The sequence below is a fragment of the Lemur catta genome, chromosome 12 (genome assembly GCF_020740605.2).
Source record: "Lemur catta isolate mLemCat1 chromosome 12, mLemCat1.pri, whole genome shotgun sequence".
Lineage (NCBI taxonomy): Eukaryota > Metazoa > Chordata > Mammalia > Primates > Lemuridae > Lemur > Lemur catta.
In genome coordinates, this window is record NC_059139.1 from 90,994,126 (window position 1) to 91,018,963 (window position 24,838).

The following is a 24,838-nucleotide window of genomic DNA, read 5'->3' on the forward strand; positions in this document are numbered from 1 at the left end:
TTTTAATCTTAGGCTCTTGATTAACCTTGTTAGGGTTTTTGTTAGTGATTTGGGATTTAGTAAGAGCTGCAGGGACATATATCCCTAAATCGGTATGCAATAGTAATGGAACCCAGTGTAGCATTGTCACTACTTAGCATCTCTGGCATCTGACTAATTTACATTCCCTACACTCAGGAGTTAGGCTTGTGTATGGCCAAATTATGAGACTCCATGAGGATTTTTTTTTTCCCATATTGACTTCTGTGTTTGCTTGAGCAATAGTTTTTTGTTGTTGTTGTTGGAAGGTTACTTTTTGTTTTCTGTTGATGCCTTTTAGTTGAGCCATAGCTCCTTATCATATTCTTCAGCATTTTCCATGGTAATGGGAAGGCTGATTTTCAAGATTTCATCTACACCACTGTACTGCATAAGCACTCTAGTCAGAGAGAGAGCTGAGTTCAAGCACAATTCTTTCCTTACTTGTATGACCTTGGTCAAGTTATTTAACCTTTCTAAGCCTTAATTTCCCATGTATAAAATGAGTATGATAATATTTCTTTACTAGACTTAAGTGTGTAATTTTTAACAAAATAAATATTAAAATATGTACCTACTCTATGCTGATTAGTAAAAATACCATAACCTTTTATAGTAGTATATCTTTAATACTATCCATTGTGATGTTAAAAAAAAAGGAATAAAGCTGCTTGTAAAACACCTTGCCTCTAGGAAACAGGAATGGATGTGGGAAGGAATAGGGCGAAGAACTTTTTTCATCAAGAGTAAAAATAGAGGAAGATGAGCAGATTTTTTATATTCTTTATTATCCATATATCCTTTTTTTCCTTGAAAACAATACAAATCATTTAAAAAGTACCAAAACTGGTTTTTAGGTTTTACATTTTAGATTTCTCAATTTGTGGAAGATTTTTAAGTAGTTTTGAAATCTCAGAATTGTCACTTCATAAAATCAAAAATTTGAGGCATATAACAAGTGAATTCCTTGCTTTTATAGGTCCTATTGGTGATATTTCTCATTCTACAGTTTATATTGTCAACTATTAAAACACGAGTGGTTGATTTCAATTAGCCTTTCTTTATGACTTAATTTTCTCATCTATAAAATCAAGATAAACAATACTTGTCTTAAATGGTTTTTATTGGGAGTAAATGAAATTATTTAACTTTGAAAATATATGTTAAATATAGGCTGTGATAATTATACTATTGCAGGGATTTTCCTTGTGATAAATTATAGCATGTTGTACTGTCTTTAGAGCTTATGCTAGTATCTTTACTTGACTTCGCAAAATTATTATATAAGTTCATTGGAATTTTTACTGCTCAGAAAAGTGTTAAGACATTTTTACCTCATAAAAAATCACAAGGTTAATGTTAAATGGTTAGATTGCTTTTTTTTGAATTTTCAAGATGATGAAAACTAAGGAAATTTAATGAACGGGTTTAAGCTGTATAACATTTTTAGAGAATTGATAGGAATCAAAGGAATCCACTATAAAACCTATTGTGGTATTTCCAAATAAAGTTGGCATGTTTGGTGCTTTATCAACATATAGAACTTTTTTGTTTCATTTATCTTTATATTGGGTGAATAGTTGAAACAACTATTCACTGTTTAATGACATTTCATTATATTTAATATGGTCTTACAAGTTAAGTATTTTATCATATTTTACATATATATTATAGAAATATGTCTTTAACTTTATATAACTTCATTATTATTAAAACTAAGTTTTGATTATGACCTGAAGGCTAGATTTAAATTAGAATTTTGGGAGAGCTCTTAGAAATTCCAGGTAAGAATTAGATTGACTCCAAATCATAGTACTGATTTATTTTTTAAGTTGGAAAAATACTTACTTCATGATAGCTCACGTAACGTCCTCATTTACTCTGTCATTTAGGCCAGGTTTGCTAGACTACAAACTATGTCTCTCTGGGAGGCCATTATACGCTGTTCTTTGCAGTTTGCTATGAGACTTTTTTTTTTTTAGCCTTGGTATTCATATTCTCAGCAAATTGCCATAATATAAGTCACTGAAATTATGATAACTGTGATTTTAAAAGTTACATTAAGATTAAATATATTACTTAGAAAATCCCTGGGAGATAATCTTGGTATGTATGAATATGAGAAAGAGGCTGTGGCCCCATTTTAATCTAAGCTTTAAGAGAGAAAGTGTGATTTAAATGAGATGATTTTATATTTGACATGGGGAGAATTCTCTGGATGTTGGAAATTTTTAATGAATGAAGCAGATTGTGAAGAATTATTTTTGGGTTTTTTTCTTCCTGAGTATACACTCACTGACTTGCCAGTTAATTTAGCTGCTGTCTTACTGGGGGCATCTGTTTTGTGAACTCTTGTGTAATTAAAAGTATTGTTTGGCATTTTAAATCCTAACTTCAGTATTTTTGTTCTTTTCTTTAGGAGGAGCATATTATTTAATATCTAGAAGTCTAGGGCCAGAATTTGGTGGTGCAATTGGTCTGATCTTTGCTTTTGCCAATGCTGTTGCAGTCGCCATGTACGTGGTTGGATTTGCAGAAACTGTGGTAGAGTTGCTTAAGGTAATTCACTTTTCTTTTAATCATTCGTTTACCAAATCTTTATTGAAGGCTTATATGCCACCATGTCAGAGGTTAGAAAAGCAGTGATGTGGTGTCCGAGAAACTGGTCCTTCAAGAAGTTTAAGTATGAGAGAGAGACAGATGATTGCATTATTAGAATGCCAGCAGTGGGTAACTACAGGAGGCCTTGGCAACGTAATGGGGGAGCATTTACTCATTAAGAATGGAGGCAGCGCAGGAGTGTCAGTCGATGAACAGTTCTGCAAGGAAGGGAGTCTAGACGCCAGCAGGCAAATAGGAAAGGTAGGGTGGTATGAGGAGAATAGGGAAAAAAAGCAAACAAAGGCCACCCTTTCCAAAAAGGGTAGAGTGTAGTGTGTACTGTAAATATTTCAGTATGGTTGGAGCACAAAGTGGCAAGATATTTAAAGACTAGAGAGAGAAAAAAGCATCACATTAGGAAGGGTCTTGTTTGCAATTAAGTTTGGGTTTTATCTTGGTTGGGATTGGGGGCCATGACATGCTCAGATTTGGGGCCTAGAGAAGTATCTGACCATGGTATAAAGAATGGACTGAGAATCACAACTGGAGACGAGACCATGGAAAAGGTTACAGTAGCTGTCTTGGGAGAGGAGATAGCAGCTTATGTTACTATTGTGACTATGGGCGAATTTGAGAGATTTTAAAGAAATTGAATGAGTGGAGTTGATTGATGGGATACTGAAAATTAGAGAAAGAGAAAGGAGCATTTCAAGTCTATATACGAATTTCCAGCTGGGGGATTTAGATGAAAGATAATGCCGTTCACTGTGAGACAGAGAACATAGGACAGTTTAGTTTTAGATGTGCTAATCTGAGAACGGCGGGGATATATCCAGATAGAGCTGGGTAGAGGGCATTATAATACTGCTCTGGAGTTCAGAAAACTTGTTTGGAAAGTCATTAGGGTGTGTGTAATTAAAGAAGTAAGGGTGAATTAGGATTCCTCAGTATTAAATGAGAGGAACGTCAAGTGACACCTAGAGTTCATATTAGGTTAGGTTGTAACTGTTTTTCTACGGTAGTATATAGTACATTCGGAAGTGTAAAATCTGCAGAGGACTGACCCTTACATTGGCATTGACCTTTACCTGTGTAGGCCAAAGGGATGGAGAAAAAGAAGGGCTGTAACACAGTAAGCAAGCAGCATAATTATTTGAGTTCACATTCTTTCATTTTTTAGTGTATGTTTTTATTTGGCAGTCACAGTTTAAGGTTTACTCTGAACTCTTATCAGAGTGATTAGGGTTTAGAAATGATTTTGTTTCATGGAAAGTTAAATTGAGAAATTTAACCAAATTGGAAACAAATATTTAAAACTAGATTTAATATATAAAATATTGAGGAACAGCTGTTGTGTTCTTTTGCAGTCATGGTCCATGAATCTAAAAACCAATCGATAGATATGTATTTAGACTACCATGATTTTTTTCTTCTGCAAGTAATTCTTAGGTATGATTATCTAAATGCTGTAGGGAATGTCAGATTAATTCAAGTGATGTCAAATTGAACTTCAAAAAATCTGTAATTAAACTTTTTTGCAAAGTAAAAGGTATATACTCTTTTATGAAGTCAAATGGGATCCTTCAGGTTCAAAAAAGCTAGGAAATGACTCTTCCTACTATATTGGTTAAATATTATGTTACTTTCTATGCCTTTGGTTGGCAAGAATTCCTTTGGATCCTGGGGGGTTTTTCTCTCTAATTTTTGTATAAAGCTCATTTGTCTGGAATTCAAGCAAAGTTTTTTCTCCCTTGTTGACTTTTACAAAGGAGTATTTTTTTTAAAAAGCATTGATAAAATTGTTAAAATCTTATATACTCTTTTGTAGTTTTAATATGATACATTTTTCCTGAGTTATCAAAGATACTGAGTTATATTTTAGTTTTTTGTGCTTTTTATTACCTTATTTGAGAAGTGGTAGTAATTCACAAATAGCTATTTGCCTAGTTTACTAGGATAGCACAGTCTTTAACTAATTTTAACCTAGATGGAAACTTTTTAAAAATAGAATGGGAATAGTGTGTGTTTTTTGAACAACAGCATGAAAGTGTGTTTCTTTCTTTTTCTCATGCAGTATAAAAAACCATTAAAAGCATGAGTTCTCTAGTCACAATGAATGTGAACTCTATTTTTGCCACGTAACTAAAAAATCCTAACTACAATACTAGTCGTAATTTATGTGCTTGTTAGCAATTTCTTTTGCTTTACTGAGCCTGTATTAAATATAGCAGTGTTAATTTAATCATACATTTGATGTTATCAAATACTTAAAATGACACCTCAATAGTAAATAAGTAATTAATTCCTTAGGTCTTCCATTTATTTGTTAAGTAAGCAACTTCTACATGTAAGGTGCTGTGGTATTTCTAAAATGTTTCAAAAAGAATTTAGGAGTTTGTGTAAAATAACTAATGTTGCTCATTATATATGTAATTATCTTTTCTAGGAACACTCCATTCTTATGATAGATGAAATCAATGATATCCGAATTATCGGAGCCATTACAGTGGTGATTCTTCTAGGTATCTCAGTAGCTGGAATGGAGTGGGAAGCAAAAGTAAGTCATCATACGGACACCTGTAAATATTTCACATATGAATTTTTAGAGTTTATGTTTTAGTAATGCTCTAAAGTATGGAAATATTTTCAGACTCTAGTGGCACCTAAATGGCCATTTTCACAGAAGTTTATGTATAAGGTTATTTTCTACTTGATAAGGTGAGGAATGTTTGGAGATAACACTGAATGTAGGATCCAGTTAAACACAGTACTTTCTAAATTTTGAATTTCCCATCTTCTTGCCAATTCCCCGATCTTGTTTTACAGTAAGTAGATATGCTCAGGAAAATATATTATGTAGCCCAAATTAAATATTTGGGTTCATAATTTATATTAAAGTTTAGTTTAACAATAAACATGGAGGAGTAACTGAAAGGTAGTACCCATATGAAGTTACAGAAGCTATTTTTGCTTCTTGCTATCGAAATCTCAGAAGTCATGACTACCAAAGCCAGTGTCATTGTCTCTGGAAAAAATTGCTGAATGTCACATGTTACCTATAGGCAGAGCACCCAGAATTGTTTCTGCATTGTTGAGAATTAGAGTATGAGACAGCACAGCTCTGGTTTTCTGAGTAATGGATCCACAAAGATGTTTACTTTTGTAGATTTTACAAAAGCCGCATGTTTGTGACTTGGCACTGTTTGAGGCACTGTGGATACAGGTGAACAGAAATCCTTGCCCTTGTGCTAGTTATATTCTAGTAGAATTGAATCAAAGTATAGACACAAGATACTTGATTGTGATTTTTAATGTTTAAAATTACAGGCTCAGATTGTTCTTTTGGTGATTCTACTTCTTGCTATTGCTGATTTCGTCATAGGAACATTTATCCCATTGGAGAGCAAGAAGCCCAAAGGTTTCTTTGGTTATAAATGTAAGTAAAAAGATTGAATTCTTTTTAGGAGTGCATATTATAACATTCTATTATTAAATAAGTTTAGTACATTTTAGGTATTTTGTAATATAATTGAATATGATCTGGTATTCACACTGATTTACAATTCAATTTAGTTTTACGTGTGCTGTACAATTGGAGTAAAAACAACTTATTTATGTCTTTCATTTTTTATTATTGGCATCTAAAGGTGATGGAATATAGAGAAATCAGTGCTACTGAGAAAAGGTGCTGTTGCTCTCTACTAATTTTGTGAATTTGTAACTTTTGTTCTAACATGTCTTTCATTCTTTTAGATGTAGTTAAGCACAACAGTTTAAAGTGCTTAAGATTGTAAAAGCAACTAGAAATGTTAGTCTCTTGGTGTGATTGCAGCTTAAATTTTTCTACAACTTGTGTGAGAATTTACTTGTCATTTTTTATTTCCTAAAGTTTCTATCTGTATCCCCCAACCCCCATCATCTCCCAACTTGGTCCGGCAACTCTGACTCTGTCTCTGCAAGGGAGAATGCAGTAGCATGAGAGAGGCTTTTCACTTCAGTTCATAGGTCTGTGTATCTTCACTTCACTACCCCCCTTTTTTTAAGCCCCAGAAAAAAAGGCCTAGCTTCAGGTCTCCTGAGTTGTTTTCCCCAGAGCTACTCAGTGATCTGTGAAAAGATGTAGAATATAAATCAATGTTCTTCCCCTTTCAGAAAGTCTTACTGAAAAATAAAATCAGCTCAACTAAACTATGGAAGCCAGAGATTTACATTCTGGTGTAAGCTCCTTAGTCTTGTTGCTGACTGGTAACAACTTACAGTCCTTAGATCAATCATATGTTGAGTAACGCTGGTTTGACCTATATCTGACACTGATTTTAGTTGGCCGGGCGGTTTTCTGATAGAATTGTTTCAGGGTTCTTACCTTAACCAAGGGCACCCAATTATTATTTGTGCATACTGCTCCTGGGTTTCTATTGTGATTTCTGTTCTGATTACTAGTGCATATGCCTGCTTCTAAAATGGGCTTTCAATTGCTGATTTCCTGGATTGGGGGAAGAGGTGTCTACTGGGCATGCCAGAAATGGAAATTAGTAGCGTCAGTTAGGTAGTTTCCTGGTTTTTGTGCACTCATAAGTATATTTGTGAAATTTCTAGTTATGAATGATTTTTTTTCACTTTAATTTTTCTTGTACATTTTTTGGAACACTTGTTTTTGTCACTTTTATTCCTAAAAAGTGTTAAACATTATAGTGGATAGTTACTTCTAAAAATGTTCTCAATAATTATACAAAAATTATATAATAATAATTATACAATTATACAATTGCTTATGACTTTATTTTAAAATATCTGCAAATACCTGCTAAGCAACATTTTTCATTTTCTTTTTTTCAGATCTCTGACAACTTATGAAAGTTAGTTAATAGTATAGTAATAGTTTATATTGTATTCAAGTAACACATCTGGGCTATCTTAATATGAGGTTTATCTAAGCATTCTTTGGAATGTGACTTTATTTTTTGTTGCTTGATACTGCGTGGCTCTCTTCTTATTTGTTATACTAAGGTATGTCAGTTGTAAATAGGTTAAATGACTACTTAATAGTGGTATTCATTTTCTTCTTTTCTTTTTCTCTTTCTGATATGAGAAATGTTTCTCTTTCATCAAAGACTGGTGCCTCTGATGTGTTCTGGGTCTCATTTCTTTTACTTTCTCAAAGGCATTTGTCTTTTGGTAATGTACTTGCTTCTCTGCATCAAAAGCTTCACCTCTGTACAAGCTTTAGAAACTTGCTGTAGTAATTTCCATCCTCGAAAATGCTGTCTCTTGTTTTTTATTCCCTTCCAGTTACCACCTCACTTTTCAGTTCCCTTCCATAAGCAGATTTCTCAAATCTTCGTCTTCTACTTGCTCCTTGTTATTAAAAAATAAAGTCTACAGAAAACTTACAAAAATAATATGATAAACTCTTTACACCCTTCACCTAGATTCACCAATGGTGAACATTTTTATATCCTTTTTTCCACATTTGTTTTATCACTCCGTATATATCTACTTATTTCTATGATTGCTAAGCCTTTTGAGCTAAGCTAAGTTACAGAAATCATGACTTCTTACCTCTAAATACTTCAGCTTGTCTCTACTAAGGAAAAGAGCAATTCAGGAAGTTTAACTTTGGCACAGTACTAATACCTAACATATGGTCCATGTGCAAATCTTTCCACTTGTCCCTATAAAGATCTTTATAACAACTTTTATTTTTTCCTATTCAAGGATCCAATCCAGGATCATATATTGCATTCAGTTGTCATGTCTCTTCGCTTTTCTTTTTTTTTTAAATGGTTCTTTACATAATTTTAATTCCCCTCCAAATCTCTTAGCCTTTTTTATCTTTCATGATACTGACATTTTTCAAGAGTATAGTCCTTTGAAAAAAAAAAAAAAAAGACAGGGTCTCCCTCTGTTGCCTGGGCTGGAGGGCATCATCATAGCTCACTACAGCCTCCAACTCCTGGGCCCAAGTGATCCTCCTGCCTCAGCCTCCAGGAGCTGGGACTACAGGCACATGCCACCATGCCTGGCTAATTTTTAAAAAAAATTATTATACATACAGGGTCTTGCTATTGCCCAGGCTGGTCTCAAACTCCTGGCCTCAAGGTGTCCTCCCACCTTGGCCTCCCAATGTGTTAGGACAGGCTTGAGCCACCGTGCCTGTCTCATTTGTTTTTTATAAGGTTTGTGCAATTGGATTTGTCTGATTTGTTTCCATAGATTCAGGTTTCTCATTTTTGTCGGAAACACCACGTGAAGGATGTGTTCTCCTCAGTGTATCACAGCAGGAAGGCACGTGCTGCCGGTGTTCCCCATTACTGATGGTGTTAATTTTGATTCCTTGGTCAAGGCCACACCTGTGCAGTTTCCCTATCGTGAGTTTGCCAATTTCTTCTTTGTGCTTACCGAGTAATCGGTGGAGGGATGCTTTGAGACTGCACAGCCGAGTGCCCATCAGACTTCCAGGTGGTTTTATACTTAACCCCTCTCGTCTGGATTCTGTCTGTCAGCATCACAATCACATTGTGGTAGATTCAGTGTGCAGTTTTTTCATTCTTTGCCTCAACAGTTCTCTTAGTTGTGCTCTTGAAACTCTTCTCCTGTTTTATTTGATGTCAGACACCCTTGGTGTTCTGCGTAAGTCACTGCTACTATGTCTATTCCTCCTATTACCCCTTGCCGTGCCTTCCTGTCCTTTATTTTTTTTTTCTTGTTTATTCACATCCTGCACTCCTTTTTGAGTTCCTATCCTTTAAATTCAGAGTTGCACAGAGTATGATCCTGGCCTTCTACCTGTATTCTTTCTTTCAGTGGTATCTATTTTCACAGCTCAAAATACTATCAAGAGCCTGACATGTTTCTGTTCTTGAATCTCTCCTTTTCAAGTCCAAACATACATCCAGCTGATTATTTGATGTCTCTCCTACTTATTCCTTCTCAAGCTTTTCCATCTAAGTAAAGAGAGGAAACCAGGGTCTCAGTGTTTCCTGTTCCTACCTGCTCCTCTTGATTCCTAATCCTTTTCTAATCAGCGCGTTTTCTCCCATCTCTGGATTAAACCACTGCAAACAGCCTCCTAATTGGTGTCCCTGCTTCAGGTGTCGGCCCCCCAGGCCATTGCCCACAGGGCATCCACGCAGTGTTAGTCACACTGTGTCATTTGAGTGTTTCTGACCCAACCTTGCCTTTATATTTTATTTAGGATAAATAAACTTTTATAAAATTTTATATAATCTGACCTTCACTGTTCTCTCCAATCTTATTTAATTCTCCCCTTTACTCTAAGAGTTCTTTTATTTCCTCAAAAGAGCTAAACCTTTTCCTACCTTGGAGTCTTCATATATGTTGCTTATTTTTGGTATACTCTTTTCCTTGATTATCACATGGCTGATTCTTGCTCAGTAAAGTCTCAGCTTAAGTATTATCTCCTTAGTTATTAATATATTTGTTTCACCTTCTTGTAACCACATTGAATTGGATTCTCTTTTATTCACTGTCACAACACCCTGTTTTCATCAGTATGTTTAGTGCTGTTTATAATGACCTATTTCTTATTTTGTAGCTCTCCATTGAGACTCTTAAGTTCCATGAAGGCAGGAACAATGTCTAGCTTGTTTATATTGTATCTCTAAGCACTTTGAGATACTAGATAGCTCTAATACAGGACCTGGCACATGGTAGGTACTTAAATATTGAATGGAGGGATGAATAAATTATGGTTAATTGGTTGTTTTAGTGTCAGGTTCTATCTTTTAGAAAAGATGAAAACAATAGGACTGATTGAAACTTATTGTTGAAATGGAAAAGATCTTTACTTAGGATGCCTTAGCTACAGTTATCTGACAGCCTCAAAAATCAAACACATAACTCCTAGGTGATGGAGAAAGCTCTGGACCAAAATCTATACAGAAAGTACTGTAAGCTGAAAGTTGTGGAAAAAATGGCTCCTTTTTAGTATGATATTCCTTTTGTTACCTTACCTCCCTTGTTTCTTTGACCTCAAGATTGAGAGGGTTGTTCACACTTTGATTTACATTTGGACTGGTAATAAAATCAAGTCGAAGGCTTTTGGAATATATGGCCCAGATTGGATCATCATTTTGATTGTAAACCATTCCTTAATGAAAGAAGGGAAGAAGACCAATACTTCATTTAGGAAATATACAAGAATTTACCAGTTACATCAACCAAAGAAAAGTTAGGAGTCCCATATACCAGTTACTCTTGACCTAAATCGTTATTGTCTAATCTGTGATCCATTAATTGCAAAAATGTTTTTTTCTCCACAGCTGAAATATTTAATGAGAACTTTGGGCCAGATTTTCGAGATGACGAGACTTTCTTTTCTGTATTTGCCATCTTTTTTCCTGCTGCAACTGGTATTCTGGCTGGAGCAAATATCTCAGGTGATCTTGCAGTAAGTATTATATCAATTATATGTAAAAAAGTGGTATATGTATATTTATTTTTAAAGATGGACTTAAAAAAAATCTTCTTGTCTTCTAGGATCCTCAGTCAGCCATACCCAAAGGAACACTCTTAGCCATTTTAATTACTACGTTGGTTTACGTAGGAATTGCAGTATCTGTAGGTAAATAGCCTTAAATTTCTTCATGTGTTTCCGAAATTTCATGATGTACATACTATAAATATTGCATGACACTTTCTAACTTTTAAATTCAGAAATATTTCAATAAAAAGGCATGAAGTTTTTTATGTTAATTCAAAAACAGTTTTAAGAAAACTAATAGTGACTTTTATAGACATTATCTGAACCACCAAATGCTTTATTATATCTCCTCCAGGATTTCTATTAATTATAGTAAATTAGAAAATTATATAAAATCCTATCTGTAAACTATTAAATTTCACTGAGATATGTTTATAGAAAACATAGTTCATATGTAGAAACAAATGAATTTTACTCTCTGATCTACAAATTTCTGAGTATGTTTGTTTATGGTGATTATTTATATTTTTATATAACTTTATTATATGTAGATTGTTTCAAGGTCATCAAGCAGTGCCTGCCTTTTTTACTACAGAAACACTGATTTTGAAGAACAAGACATACTAAGTTGAATGAAAAGTTTTAATAAAGTCCTAAATTGAATGAAAATGGTTTTAAAACTATTTTATTGCATTCATGGACTCATAGCATTTTAGAACTTGGGAAGACTTAAGTGATCAGCCAGTCTCTAAATCCTTGTTTTATAGATGAAGGAATCAAAGCTCAAAAGATTTTACTACCAAAGACAATGATGCTTGCTTTAAAGAATTGTTTTCAAGGCAAAGAGAGTTTTTTGGTTTTTTAAATCAAGTCTTTAAAGGCTATTTACAACATAGGCTCTTTAAATTTACTAGAATGTTCTAGGTAAAAAAAACTCTTGAAAAATTTAATTATTATTACTATTAATTTACATGAATTTGCATAGTGACTGTACATAAATTGTCTCGTTTATTACACTTTCATGAAACTGTATACTTTCAAGAAAATACTTTCTTGAAAAGTATTGTTTTAAATATCTAAACTCTAAAAGCCAAGTTTTACAGTTACATTTCTTAAGCATAATATAAAAGTAAATATTAGCCTAATACTAAAGAATCATAAACTCTAAGCTCATAGACTACATAATGAAATTTCCATTGTATTTCAGTAAGAAAATTTCATTTCTGCAATGTATTCACTGATTTGTTAGGAAGTAATGACAGAACTATATTTACAAACTCTGCTATTATTTGTTTACATGTGATTTTGAACTTTCACTACATGAGAGTTAGAAATGCTAATAATATCATCATGGTGGGCTAAATTAGCATTTAAAGAGGAACTTGGTTTTTATATATCCTGACAATCCATATACGCATGTATGTATCCTTAGCAAGATAGATGTGTTCCCCTAAAAATTCCCAGCATGCTTGTATACGTTATGTATAAGCTAGCTAAAGAAAATTTAGTCTTAAAGAATGATAAAACTGATTATGTTTTAACTTGTTATAGCAGATAAACATTTTCTATTTTTACTTAACCCTCTAAAATTCCTGGCCCTCTTACTCATTTCAGTCTGTCTACACTAGCCCTTGGAGCAATAGAAGTAGCCCCTTCTCCCTGATGTTCAGTAGGTAGGCCAGTAAAGATAGCCTGTATACCAGTGGTTGTTTAACTAGTTTAAAGCAATGGAACCCTTTCCCCTCCCAAGATTGCAGATATAGAACATCAGAAAATGAAGTACATGAAAGCATAGCTGCTTTAGGACTAGTGGGAGCCACAGGGCTCTGTTCTCCCCTGACCCTTCAATGGTTCAGAGGTACTTTTAGGTTTTGCAAACATTGCTCTAAAAGGTAGATGAAGAAATTGAAAAATGAAGAATGTATGTAGTCTGTGTAGTCATTAAAATATTCTCCCTTTCAAACTTAGTTTTCTGTTTATTATTCAGTTTTTTCTATGATGCCTAAAATTTTCACCTGATATATGATGAAATAGTATGGTTAAAGTGCTTCAAAAAGTAAAAATATGTAAAGTGTAAGGAATGGTAATTACTATTAGTTGTATGTTATAATGAATAATGAAGTGCTTATTTAAGGTAATTTTTAAAATATTTCATTATGGAAGTTTTTGATTTACAGAAAAGTAGAGCATTTTCTATAATAGCCCAATGTCACCCAACTTCAAAAAAGTTAGCAAAAATATTAGTACATGGTTAATCTTGTTTCATCTATACCCAGTCAGTGCCCCATGGGTTATTTTTAAGCAAATCTCAGATACCATGTATTTTCTTATTGTCAGGGTAATCATATTTGAGACAAAAGTTTAAATGGAATTATAATTCATTAATATTCAACTTGTTTTCCCTCAGAGAAGACTGATATTACCTGAAGTCTGATTTTTGGCCATATTTCACATATAAAATATTTGGAGTGTAGGAAAACATTGCTGCCATTTTTTAATACAATGTTTTTATATTTACTTAAGTTCATCTTAACCAAATAGGCCAGGAGATAGTTTTGCTAATATACCATTTTACACAACTATTATTTATAAGGTTTTTAAATGTATATGTATAAATACTATTCTTTATAAAAGGTTCAGTTTCACTCCTTAAATATTGGGGACCATGATGCTTTCCAAATTCTGTTCAAGGTAAAGCTATCTTAACTAAAAATGCAGTGTATGCTATTATAAGTGAGTATATATATGCAGTCAGTGCTTTGATTTCTTTATGAATGTATGTGATTCTGAAATGAATGTGGATGTTAGCTATATTATTCTCATTGTCATTTGTGCTTCAGGTTCTTGTGTTGTTCGGGATGCCACTGGGAACATTAATGACACTATTGTAACAGAGCTAACAAACTGTACTTCTGCAGCCTGTGAATTAAACTTTGACTTTTCATTTTGTGAAAGCAATCCTTGTTCCTATGGCCTAATGAACAACTTCCAGGTGAGCATCGAATTTATATTATACAGACATTCGATATTTATTTAGGGGTCAGACAACTATCATATCTGACCATTCAGAATACAACCATAACTTAGAAGGGAGGATTATTGTTACTTTATATTCCCCCAAAATGTAGGTCACTAATTGAACAAACAGAAAACTACCAAAGGATTAAATCTGAGGCTGTTCAAGAACAAAGGGCCCCTAAGGATAACACTTTTATAATAGAGTATGAGATACAGTGTGTGGGGGCTGTGTGTGTGTGTAGTATGTAAATATATTGCCTCAGAAAGCAAGGAAGCATTGGAAGCATCCCACACATGGTCATATTTGTGTGGATCTGTTTCTGGACTCCATTCTGTTTCATTGATCTTTGCGTCTGTCCCTCCACCAATACCACAATTCTTGTTTCTTGTAGTTGTATAGTAAGTCTTGAGGTCAGTAGATTAATTTCTCCAACTTTACCCTTTTGCAAAGTTGTTTAGTTTGTCTTCCCATATGAAATTTTAAAACATTTTTATCTTTAAAAAGTCTTGTTGGAATTTTTATAGAAATTGTATTAAACTTTTGTATCAGTTTGGAGAGAATTGACATGTTTACTATGTTTAAAGTTCCAATCCATGAACATGGTATGTCTCTCCATTTATTTATATCTTCTTTGATTTTTTTTCATTAGTATTATGTAGTTCAGTATATGAATCCTGTATGTATTTTGTTAGATTTACACCTAAGTATTTCATATTTATTTTGAGCAATTTAAATCTCTACTAATTGAAATTAGTTTAGTTTTCTAATTAGTGTTGTCTTTGTAATTGCTTTATACATAAATGACCTTTTAAAAAAGTATTGGTCAGTATCAATAGTGTTAATTAGATATGGTCCATAAAAAGTCATACAGTACAAAACCACCATTTACTAGCAGAATTTAATTCTGAATGGATACATGAAAATTAGTGAGCTTTTAAAACATGGACTGTGAAAAGGTTAGCATTGATTCTCAAGTACTTGGAGACTGTCAGTTCATCTGCTATTTATTGTTACCTCTATCAAGATAGTGAAAATGAAATGAAATTTTAGTTTGTAAAATTTATGGCTTTTTGGAAACTGAGAAAAGATTATATAAGAGGAAAAGAATTTACAATTTGGATTGTAATTCTGAGTGTTAAGTTCCTAGGACAGTAGAAAGAAGAACACAAAGGTGTAGATCCAGATTAAAACAAAATATTCTGGTAAATTTATAGAATACATGGTTCTGCTGATTCCAAATGAAAAATAAAAATTTGCTTGCCAATATTTTTTCAGTATTATGTAAACATAGTAAAACAGAATAATTGAGAATTTATTTAGAATTCAGTATGTATTTTATGTAGAATATGTAAGTTTTACAATAAAACCTTTAAATTTTTTAATTAAATTATTGTTTTTATTTTCTATTGTATAGTTTCAAGAATTGACTACACTTTCAGTGGTAACAAATATTGAACCCAATTATGTAATAGAAGTTTGTTTTCTAGTCACAAGACTAGGCAAAATTGTAGGAATAAAAGAAAGTATTCACGTCCAGCTAATGATTCAGGCCAATTCTGACATTGATATTGTGTATGAAAGGCACAAACATTGGTCTCTGCCCAGTGTCTAAAAATGCCAGTCAGTTTTCTGTGTTGCCTTAAAACAACAAAAGTGTGTTGTCTTTTTATCAAGTCCAGTTATGGACTCATTCAAGCAAAGAGGAATTTGGTATAAGTAAAGCTGCTTTTCTAATCTAAGTAAATTTTTTAACAAATACTTTGTAAAACAATACAAAATGGGGAAAAAATTCTGTAAAAATATAAATACCTGGTCATTTTGAAAATGAAGAATGGTGAATAGAACATAACTAAGGAGTAAGTTGGAGTCTCTATCATAAAATCTATACAAGCCACACTTTATAGTGCTGTTTTACATATAATTGACTTTTCATGCTTCAGTGAGTAAAGTGATTTGGGCTGTCTTATTGGTCTTAAATTTTTAATTTTATGCATAGTCTTATGTTTCTTACTGTATTTCTACATTTTAATATCTTCTGAAATCTTTGACTCACCATTGCCTATAAACAAAATGTGAGCACTATTCTGTCCGTCAAAGCCCTGCATACCTTAAGTCCCACTGATTTCTGTTGAGACTGGACTCCAGTCACAGTGTGTGTTTGTGCATGCACACGTGCTGCCCCCACTCTCTTCCTTTATCAGTGCTCCACTCTGCTTGAGGTGCACCTGCTTCTTATTTTTACATCCCAATCTGCCTGCCTTCAAGTAGACCTGTTCCATGGAAATTTTCTTGAACCCCAAATTATTTTCATCACTCACACCCACACACATAAAATTTCACCATTCACTTTGTTTACTTGCTATTGTTTACCTTGTTTTTATTGTCTTTTTTTTCCCACATTACCAACAAGACCATGTTTTTTTTTTTTTAAATCTTCATTTCCCCTGTATGTTGTGGACAACACTAATGTTACTGTTATTTACATTCAATATCATTATCCTTTCTGCTCATCTTTTACCACTAAATGTTGGGAAATGCAGAGATTATTGAGTGAATACTTAACTAGAAAATAGGACACCTAACGGACTCTAAAGGATAATATTTCCAGATGCTAAGCATGAGCATTGGGAGGGCAAGGGCAATATACATAACCTAAACTTTTGTACCCCCATAATATGCTGAAATTAAAAAAAAAAAAAGCCTGAGCATTATTTACTTCTATTCAGAACTGATGGAAGAAGGAAAAATGTAATTATTTCTCCAACATGAAAGTTAAAAGGTTATGTTAATAGTTACATCCAATGCTGATGGTGTCAGTTTTGCCTTAATCCAGCAAGGTAGTATGTGTCATCTTCTCTGTAGTCCACTTTTTATCTTCATTTGTCTCCTTCTGTCTTTGCACTTAATTTGACTTTGAAATCATTACAGACAGCTGTGAATTTTTGTATGATCTGATAAGTATATATAGCAGAAGTTGGGTATATTCTTTGTTATCTTGCCTTACTTTACCTGTCATTTACTGTCTATCTTTAAAGAAATGGTTGCCAATGCTAAATAATCTAGCATTAATTACTGTGAAAAAATAGTGATTATGAAACATGTTATAGCATATATGTAACTACTAAAGTAAAGGACTGAATAGAAGAAAATCATCATTTCAGGCCTGCCCCCCCCCCAATATTGTCAGGGAAGGTATGCTAATGTTTCTTAAAACAGTTAAGAAATGTATTCTTAATTTTAACAATAAGTCTCCTGGAAAGGCACTTCAGTCAACAAGGTAGTTTATGTACACACGAACTCAGGCTTTTGCAGGGATTGTGTCCGTCCCTGGCTTTATATCCAGTTTAAACCGTGAAACTACAGTCAAGTGTGTGATAGCTTAAAACCTGCTTTCTTTATCTCTTTGGTCTGAGTTGGCATGTGTTCTTAGTCAATATAAATGAAAGGTAAATCTCCACTCTTGAAGCAATGAATCTAGGTGATGATCACTATTCACTGCTGGGATTTTTATACTACCACTTACTCTTGTTCAAGCCGCTGGTAACCTGAATCCACCAAACAACCCTTTCGCTTTAATTTTGTATTCTGACAAATTTCAGAGATACAGAATGAACTGTATAATGAATATGGGTGTATCCATCCTTCAGTTATATTTACTAGTTGTTTATATTTTGCCCCATTTTCTCTCTGTGTATTTTCCTCAATTCTATGAGAATAAGTTATAGACATTATTAGGTGACAATCAGTATGAAGTATTTAAGATATTTTATGTAAGCATAGTACAGTTATTCCACTTTAGAAATTTAACATTGGTGAAATGCTGTTATCTAAACATATAGTCTGTATATGTATTTTCTCACTTGTCTTAGTAATGTCCTTTATAGCTATTTTTCCTGGGTCTAGGATTTAATCTAGGATCACATATGGCATTTAGTTATCGTGTCATTTTAAAAGCCTTTAATCTATAGGGGAGTTCCCAGCCCATCTTCATCTTTATGACATTGACATTTTGAACAGTCCAGCCAAGTTATTTTGCATTGTGCCCCTCAGTGTGGATTTATAAGATTGTCTTCTCATGATCTTAGTGATCAATCCTTTTTTGTTATTAGAAAAAGTCTTCCTAGGGAAATATTTGAACATGTAGACAGAGAAAGCAATATAATGTACATATTACTCAACTTCATTAGTTATCAATGCATGGCTAATTTTGTTTCATTTATAACTTCCCCTGTGCCAGATTATTTAGAGGCAAATCTTATACTTTATGTCCTTTCAGCAGGAAATATTTCCACAACTCTAAAATATAATAACTTAAAAAAAAAAACTTAGAAATACTGTTTTAACATCATAAAAAGAAACATCCTTTCCAGTGGAAGTAAATCATGCTACCTATGAAATATTCTTACCAAAAACTTGTTACCTCAGTATGATGAACCGTCTAGATCTAACTACCAGTTTACTAGAAGTTTTGAGATGAGAGGCACAGATTACACGATACGGTGGGGATGCAGTCAGCAAATTCCAGGGTGTGGGATCTCTATAGGAGAAATGACATAAAAATGATAAGGAAGGAAGTATGAACCTGTGGATTGAAAATGACGTACGAGGCACATCAACCAAATATAATGTATAATCTTTTTTTGGATCCTGATTTGTATTTTAAAAAGATTAAGAAAAGAGAGACAATTTGGGAATTTGAATGCTACTGGCTTTGTGGTACTGTTAAGCAAATATTATGTTAATTTTCAGAAGTCCTTACCTGTTAAAGATACATACTGAAACACTTGCGCATTAAATGATATTTGGGACTTGTTTCAAAATAGTGTAGGGTTTGGCCCCAAGTTGATGGTTGTTGAAACTAGGTAATGACTATTTAGCAGTCCATATCCTCTTCTCTCTGCCCATGTGTGTGTTTGAAATTTTACAAAATGAAAAGTTTTTTTTTTTAAGGTAAGGACTAGTGGCAAATCTGTTTCAAAAGTTTGGAATGTGTACACCATTATTATTTGTTATCAAATAGTCCCAGTGTCAGTCTCCTTCATTAGCATAATCAAGATGTAACTATGTAATGGGGTGTCCTATTTGAATTGTTTGTGAGACTTATTTTTCAATTTGTGTCATTTTCATTTAAGGTAATGAGCATGGTGTCAGGATTTGCACCATTAATTTCTGCAGGTATCTTTTCAGCTACTCTTTCTTCAGCGTTAGCATCCCTTGTCAGTGCTCCCAAAATATTTCAGGTAAGTGTTTTCATATTAATAGTCTTTGTTAAAGGGGAAATTAAGATAATATTTTTTGATTTGTGATTGTTTCTATTTTTAAATTATTTGCTTCTATCAACCCCATGTATATATATAATAAATACATATGCACGTGTATCAAGACAGGTATATTTAATTTTATGTGTATGAATGAATTATGTAGATTTATATAAACATGTGCATTTACCTACTGTCAAGGCGTAGTCTGTGAGTTGTCTTTTTAGAAGCGATGATGGATTTTTGCTCTTTTTTGGCATACTTAGTATAAATTTTCAAAATGTCTCACAGAAGACTAGGAGTGTGACCTAAGACCATAAATCAGAAGTAGTCGACTGTCTTTGTCCCAGTCAGCATGATGTCAGCCTAAATATTTCACAAATGTTTGAATGTGTAATTTGTGCCAGACATTGAACAGAATAGACATTCTCTCCCTTTGGTGAGCATTAAACAAACAGCTGATACTGATAGGCAATACTTTTTACTACTAAATCAAGGAAAGGGAATGTTGATTCTACACCCTTGTTCTTAATGTTATATTTATAACCAGTGAGTACAGTAAAGGCATAGAACGTACTTTTTGAAACAGTAGTGTTCAGTAATGTTTTAAGAAAAGTGGTTAAGTTTTATAATTAGGACTTTTATTTGCTTTAAGATCTGGACTTGATTTTCTTAAAGTAGGTCATACCGATGTCATATTTACCAAACTTCCAACATCTTTCATTTGTATGTCTGCTTCTCTGATTTCTTCTTCATAGATAAAAAGAATTTCACTGTGGGAGTTGGATAAGGCAGATAGTTAGCAGTATTCTAAACCAGTTACCCATCCAATGTTTGAAATGTTTCAATCTCCGTTACAGTTTGTAGGTGAAGTATTATGAGACAGGAAAGAAAGAGGACAAGGAATTAGAAATTTGAGTTTCTTTCCTGACTAACCTATTATAACTATAAGCAGATCTCTATGTTTAATTTAATACATTTCATTAATGTTTACGTTTTTTTCATTAGGCTCTATGTAAAGACAACATCTACCCAGCTTTCCAGATGTTTGCTAAAGGTTATGGAAAAAATAATGAACCTCTTCGTGGCTACATCTTAACATTCTTAATTGCTCTTGGATTCATCTTAATTGGTTAGTTATATAAATGATATGTTAATGTAGATTTTGGTGCATATATAGTATTAGCTCTAAACATTGAATTGTTATTAACAAAATGTTACTTTGCTTGGTATACTAAGTTTCTTTCTAGTCAAATGAAAGAATGTTTATAAAGTACTGCAAATAATATTTAATATATATTTACTAAAATTATTGCCATCAATAAGTTCCCATTAAAGCTAAAGGGTTTAGGTTCCTAGGTTCTTGTCCCTAAAACAAATATGATAATAGCATAAGGAAAAAGGGATTCCAGTGTTCCCCATGAAGGTAGTGCCTTTGCTGATTTATTTTTGGCACTTTTGCCTCTAATCTCAAGTGAGCTCCAGCGGGTCTTCCACTGCTAAGGAAGACACGGGACTTTTTAGTTTTAAAGGATTTTGTCTAAGCCCTGAGATTAGTTGACATTAAAAGGCTGATGATACCACTAAGTGTCGTGGGGCTATGTGGAAACTGGCTCTCATGTGATGATGGGAAATGGGTGTTTGGTGTACATACTTTGGGAGAACAAGTTTGCAACATCTGGTAAAGTTTCCTATGATCTAGCACTTCCTTTTCTAGGTACGTACCCTAAGGAAACTTGTATATATGCACAAAGAGCCATATCAAGAATGTTTCTAGTGTCATTAATTATAATAGTGCAAAGTGGAAGCAACCTAAATCAACAGAAGAATGAAACTGCAGAATAATATGCAGCAGTAAAGAAAATGAATAAATTTGGTTTTCATATATCAATATGGTGAATTTCAAATATAATAAAAGATCAAACTACAGAGTGATACATATATAGTAGATTATTTATGTGACTTTTAAAACATCCCAAACAGTACTATATAATGCATGTAGACTACATATGTATAGTAAAACTCTATATTGTGATTGGACAGAATATACCAAGTTTGGCATAGTGAGGTATAAAGGGAATTTCAATGGTATACCTAGGATTTAATTTCTGAAAAATAAAGTATAAGAAGTATATTTGGCAAAGTGTAAATATTTATAAAGGTGGATATAGGGGTGTTCATTATGCTATTATCTAAAGGTCTGACATATTTCATAATTTTAAAAAGTTAAAAAATGTCTAATACATTAGTAAATCTGCCTCACCTTTCTTTTGCAGCTGAATTGAATGTTATTGCTCCAATTATCTCTAACTTCTTCCTCGCATCATATGCATTGATCAATTTTTCAGTATTCCATGCATCACTTGCAAAATCTCCAGGTGATTTGACATTCTTTAAAAGTTTTGTAAATTTATTCATGTTTTTGATTTCAAAGAAAATAAAACTTTGGCACATTTTAAAAGACAGTATATGTGAGACTAGCTAATTAATCCGGAGTCTGCCTTTATAGTTAAATCAAATTGAGTCTTAAGAAATCTCTGTATCGTGAAGTTCGCTGTTAATATTGTTTCTTGTCTTCAAAGAACTTAAGATAGTATTAATCTTTAATTCTAACACTTTAGAAGAATTATTTTACTGTTTTTTTAAATTGGTTTTTACTGTGTAGCAGATTTCTGTTTCAGTTCTAAGAATATTATTATATAATAATTAACCTGTCTCAAAATGTTTTTAACACAATGAATTCTGTAGAATTCTAACATTAAGGGGGCTCTGTCAACTGAAAAAGTATATAAGACCTTTGCTATAAACTGTGACAACAGTTGGAAGTTAGGGAAGGAACTGCAGAAACAAAAGCAGTGTTCATTTTAAGGATCTAAAAGTCAGAACAAGAACGATAAAGTATGGGAACTTTGGACACAAACACTTTAGCTTCAGTTTTTACTTTAAAAATATTTTTTTAAATATAGTACTAGTGATTTATTATTAACTGGATAAGATCTACAAAGGAACTTTTTATTATACTTATGAGTTCCTTGGGTCTATTCAACTTTAAACCTATTCAGTAAATGTGTACTGATTACCTGCTATATCCCAAAAAATAATTTGTGGGTGATAATTTTGGCTTATTTGATTGATCCGTATGAAATTGCTGATGCTTCACCACTTGTAAACTTTTTTAGTTTTAATTTTTTAAAAAATTTTAATAGATTTAGAGGTACAAGTTGAATTTTGTTACATGTATATATTGTATGGTGGTGGAGTCTGGACTTCTGATGTACCCGTCACCCAAGTGGTGTACATTGTACTCTATAGATAATGAAAATATGAATTTTTTTGAAGCAATTTTTTAAAAAATACTTTTGACTGTGAAATTACCTATCAGTGAAAATTTAAAAATATAGTCTTCAATGTATTTTAGAGTGAGCTTAAGTCAGAAATACATCACTAAATGGAAGGTATGTGTTTCTATAGTTAACTCTTAGTTTTTCTAGCAAGTTGGTGAATTTTTAATGATTTTCATGAACATTTTGTTTGGAATGTTTTATGTATTCATTAGAATATGGATATGTCTTATGGTAAAAATGAGAAAATAAAACCATACTACTAAGGACTCAATTTGCAGCCTTCTCTTTCAAACCATCTGTAGTTTTCAGCATTCGCTAGATAGAATAGGTTGATTGACTGGTTTTTTTTGTAGAGAGTTTATTGGATACAGAACTAGTCAGCTACTGTACTGCGGAAGTAAATAGATATGCCCTCTCCGTGGCCATCAGGAACCATCAAATTCAACTGTGACCAGTGACAGGCTTTGACTTTACTGTTAGGTGTTAGCCTTCATGCTAGACTTAATGCTAAAAGCCTTCTCCGTGGGGCAGCCCCAAAGAAAGTTATTTTGTGAATACGTATGTACCATTGTATCAAGCGGATGAGGTATCTGGGTGACTTTTATTTATCCATTTGCTTGTTATTGTTAGGGTGGCGTCCTGCGTTCAAGTACTACAACATGTGGATATCCCTTATTGGAGCGATTCTTTGTTGCATAGTGATGTTTGTCATTAACTGGTGGGCTGCCTTGCTGACATACGTGATAGTCCTGGGGCTGTATATTTATGTGACCTACAAAAAACCAGGTCAGTAGCCTTTTCTGTTTATCATATCAAACTAGAGAACATTTATAGGTTCTTTGTTACTTTTCATATTTAAACATAAGATTGTATATTTGAAAGCAACTTAGTGTACAACCTAAAATACTTTATTTCCAAACACATGAAGTTTTTGTTTTCTTTTTCAAATACATGCAATTTTAATGAAACAATTACTGAAAGACTTCGTATGGAATTCCATTCTTTCCTATAAATTAAATTTAATCCTATTTGTAGAAAAATTATAAATTTGTATAATTAGCCTTCTGTTGCACTCAATATAGTTTAAAATTATTCTTTTAAAGGATTCAGATGTGTAGTATTGGTAGTAGCTGTAGCCTAATAAGCATACATGTAACCTACTGTGGTCTTAGAACCCTAGTAAGTACCATGGAATTCACAAAATACTAGAAGACAGTATATTTGCCATTAGGTTACTGTGCAGCAGAGAAAATTGGACAAACATGTTTTAACTGGGAATAATTAATAATTGCTTAGTTTATGTTGTATTGATAATAGCTTGGTGTATCTCTATGTAAGATGATGATGCTGGAGTATGTTGGGATTGGTCCAGTATTCAATATTGTAACATGTAACACAGAAGAAAAATCTGACAATAAAGATTTGAAAAGTTTGGGCCCAATAGAATAGATTAGCAAGAAATTATAAGAGTAGTTGCAATGTAGTAGTTTCATACAACGAGGAAACATTTTGTAATCCAGGTATGAAATGATGAGGTTTTGGATTAGAGTGGTGGCTCTAGAGATGAAATGGAGAAATCATTTTCAAAGCAATTATTTCTCTAATACACCTACTGTCTGTAAATTAACAAATGCCTAAAATAATTGTCTGATGTCCAAGTTGTTTATGCAATAACATTTTTAAATTTTCCTGTTCAAATAACCTAAACAGTTAAGTACTTCTTAACAATCAGAGATCTGCTCCTTTCCCTTTAGACTTTTGACTAAATTAACAATAATTTAAAAATATTTACTTTAAGACTCCTGAGTTGTATGCATCACTGTCATCTCAGTCTTTTTCTAAATTACACTTTTTCTTTAAATGAATTGTGGTTCACATTATCGTAGTCTTCATGTCATGCTATATATTTGAATTTGAAAGTTACAAGTACAATAGTTTATTTTAGCAATTGACTTTTTAAATATGGAAGCATGTTTTAATTGTGTCTCAGATTGGTAGTTGTTACTGGTGTTCCGCTACCTGAGCACTGTCTTCCCGCAGATGTGAACTGGGGGTCCTCCACACAGGCCCTGACCTACCTGAGTGCGCTGCAGCACTCGATCCGGCTTTCGGGGGTGGAAGACCATGTGAAAAACTTCAGGTGAGTGATAAGGAA

The 24,838-nt window shown here is 33.1% G+C and overlaps 1 protein-coding gene across 2 annotated transcripts in view; it reads left to right on the plus strand.

The window, feature by feature from the left end:
* SLC12A2 (solute carrier family 12 member 2) overlaps positions 1-24,838 on the plus strand; it is a 93,096-nt gene that overhangs the window by 39,526 nt on the left and 28,732 nt on the right. Inside the window, exons 5-15 of one of the 2 annotated variants that reach the window (XM_045566551.1) lie at positions 2,438-2,577; positions 5,066-5,176; positions 5,947-6,055; positions 10,902-11,029; positions 11,119-11,203; positions 13,903-14,054; positions 19,214-19,321; positions 20,348-20,471; positions 21,616-21,717; positions 23,314-23,469; positions 24,724-24,823. In XM_045566551.1, the coding sequence (XP_045422507.1) occupies positions 2,438-2,577; positions 5,066-5,176; positions 5,947-6,055; positions 10,902-11,029; positions 11,119-11,203; positions 13,903-14,054; positions 19,214-19,321; positions 20,348-20,471; positions 21,616-21,717; positions 23,314-23,469; positions 24,724-24,823 (1,315 nt within the window). The remainder of the gene's footprint in view (positions 1-2,437; positions 2,578-5,065; positions 5,177-5,946; positions 6,056-10,901; positions 11,030-11,118; positions 11,204-13,902; positions 14,055-19,213; positions 19,322-20,347; positions 20,472-21,615; positions 21,718-23,313; positions 23,470-24,723; positions 24,824-24,838) is intronic. The other variant, XM_045566552.1, reaches the window with a different exon arrangement.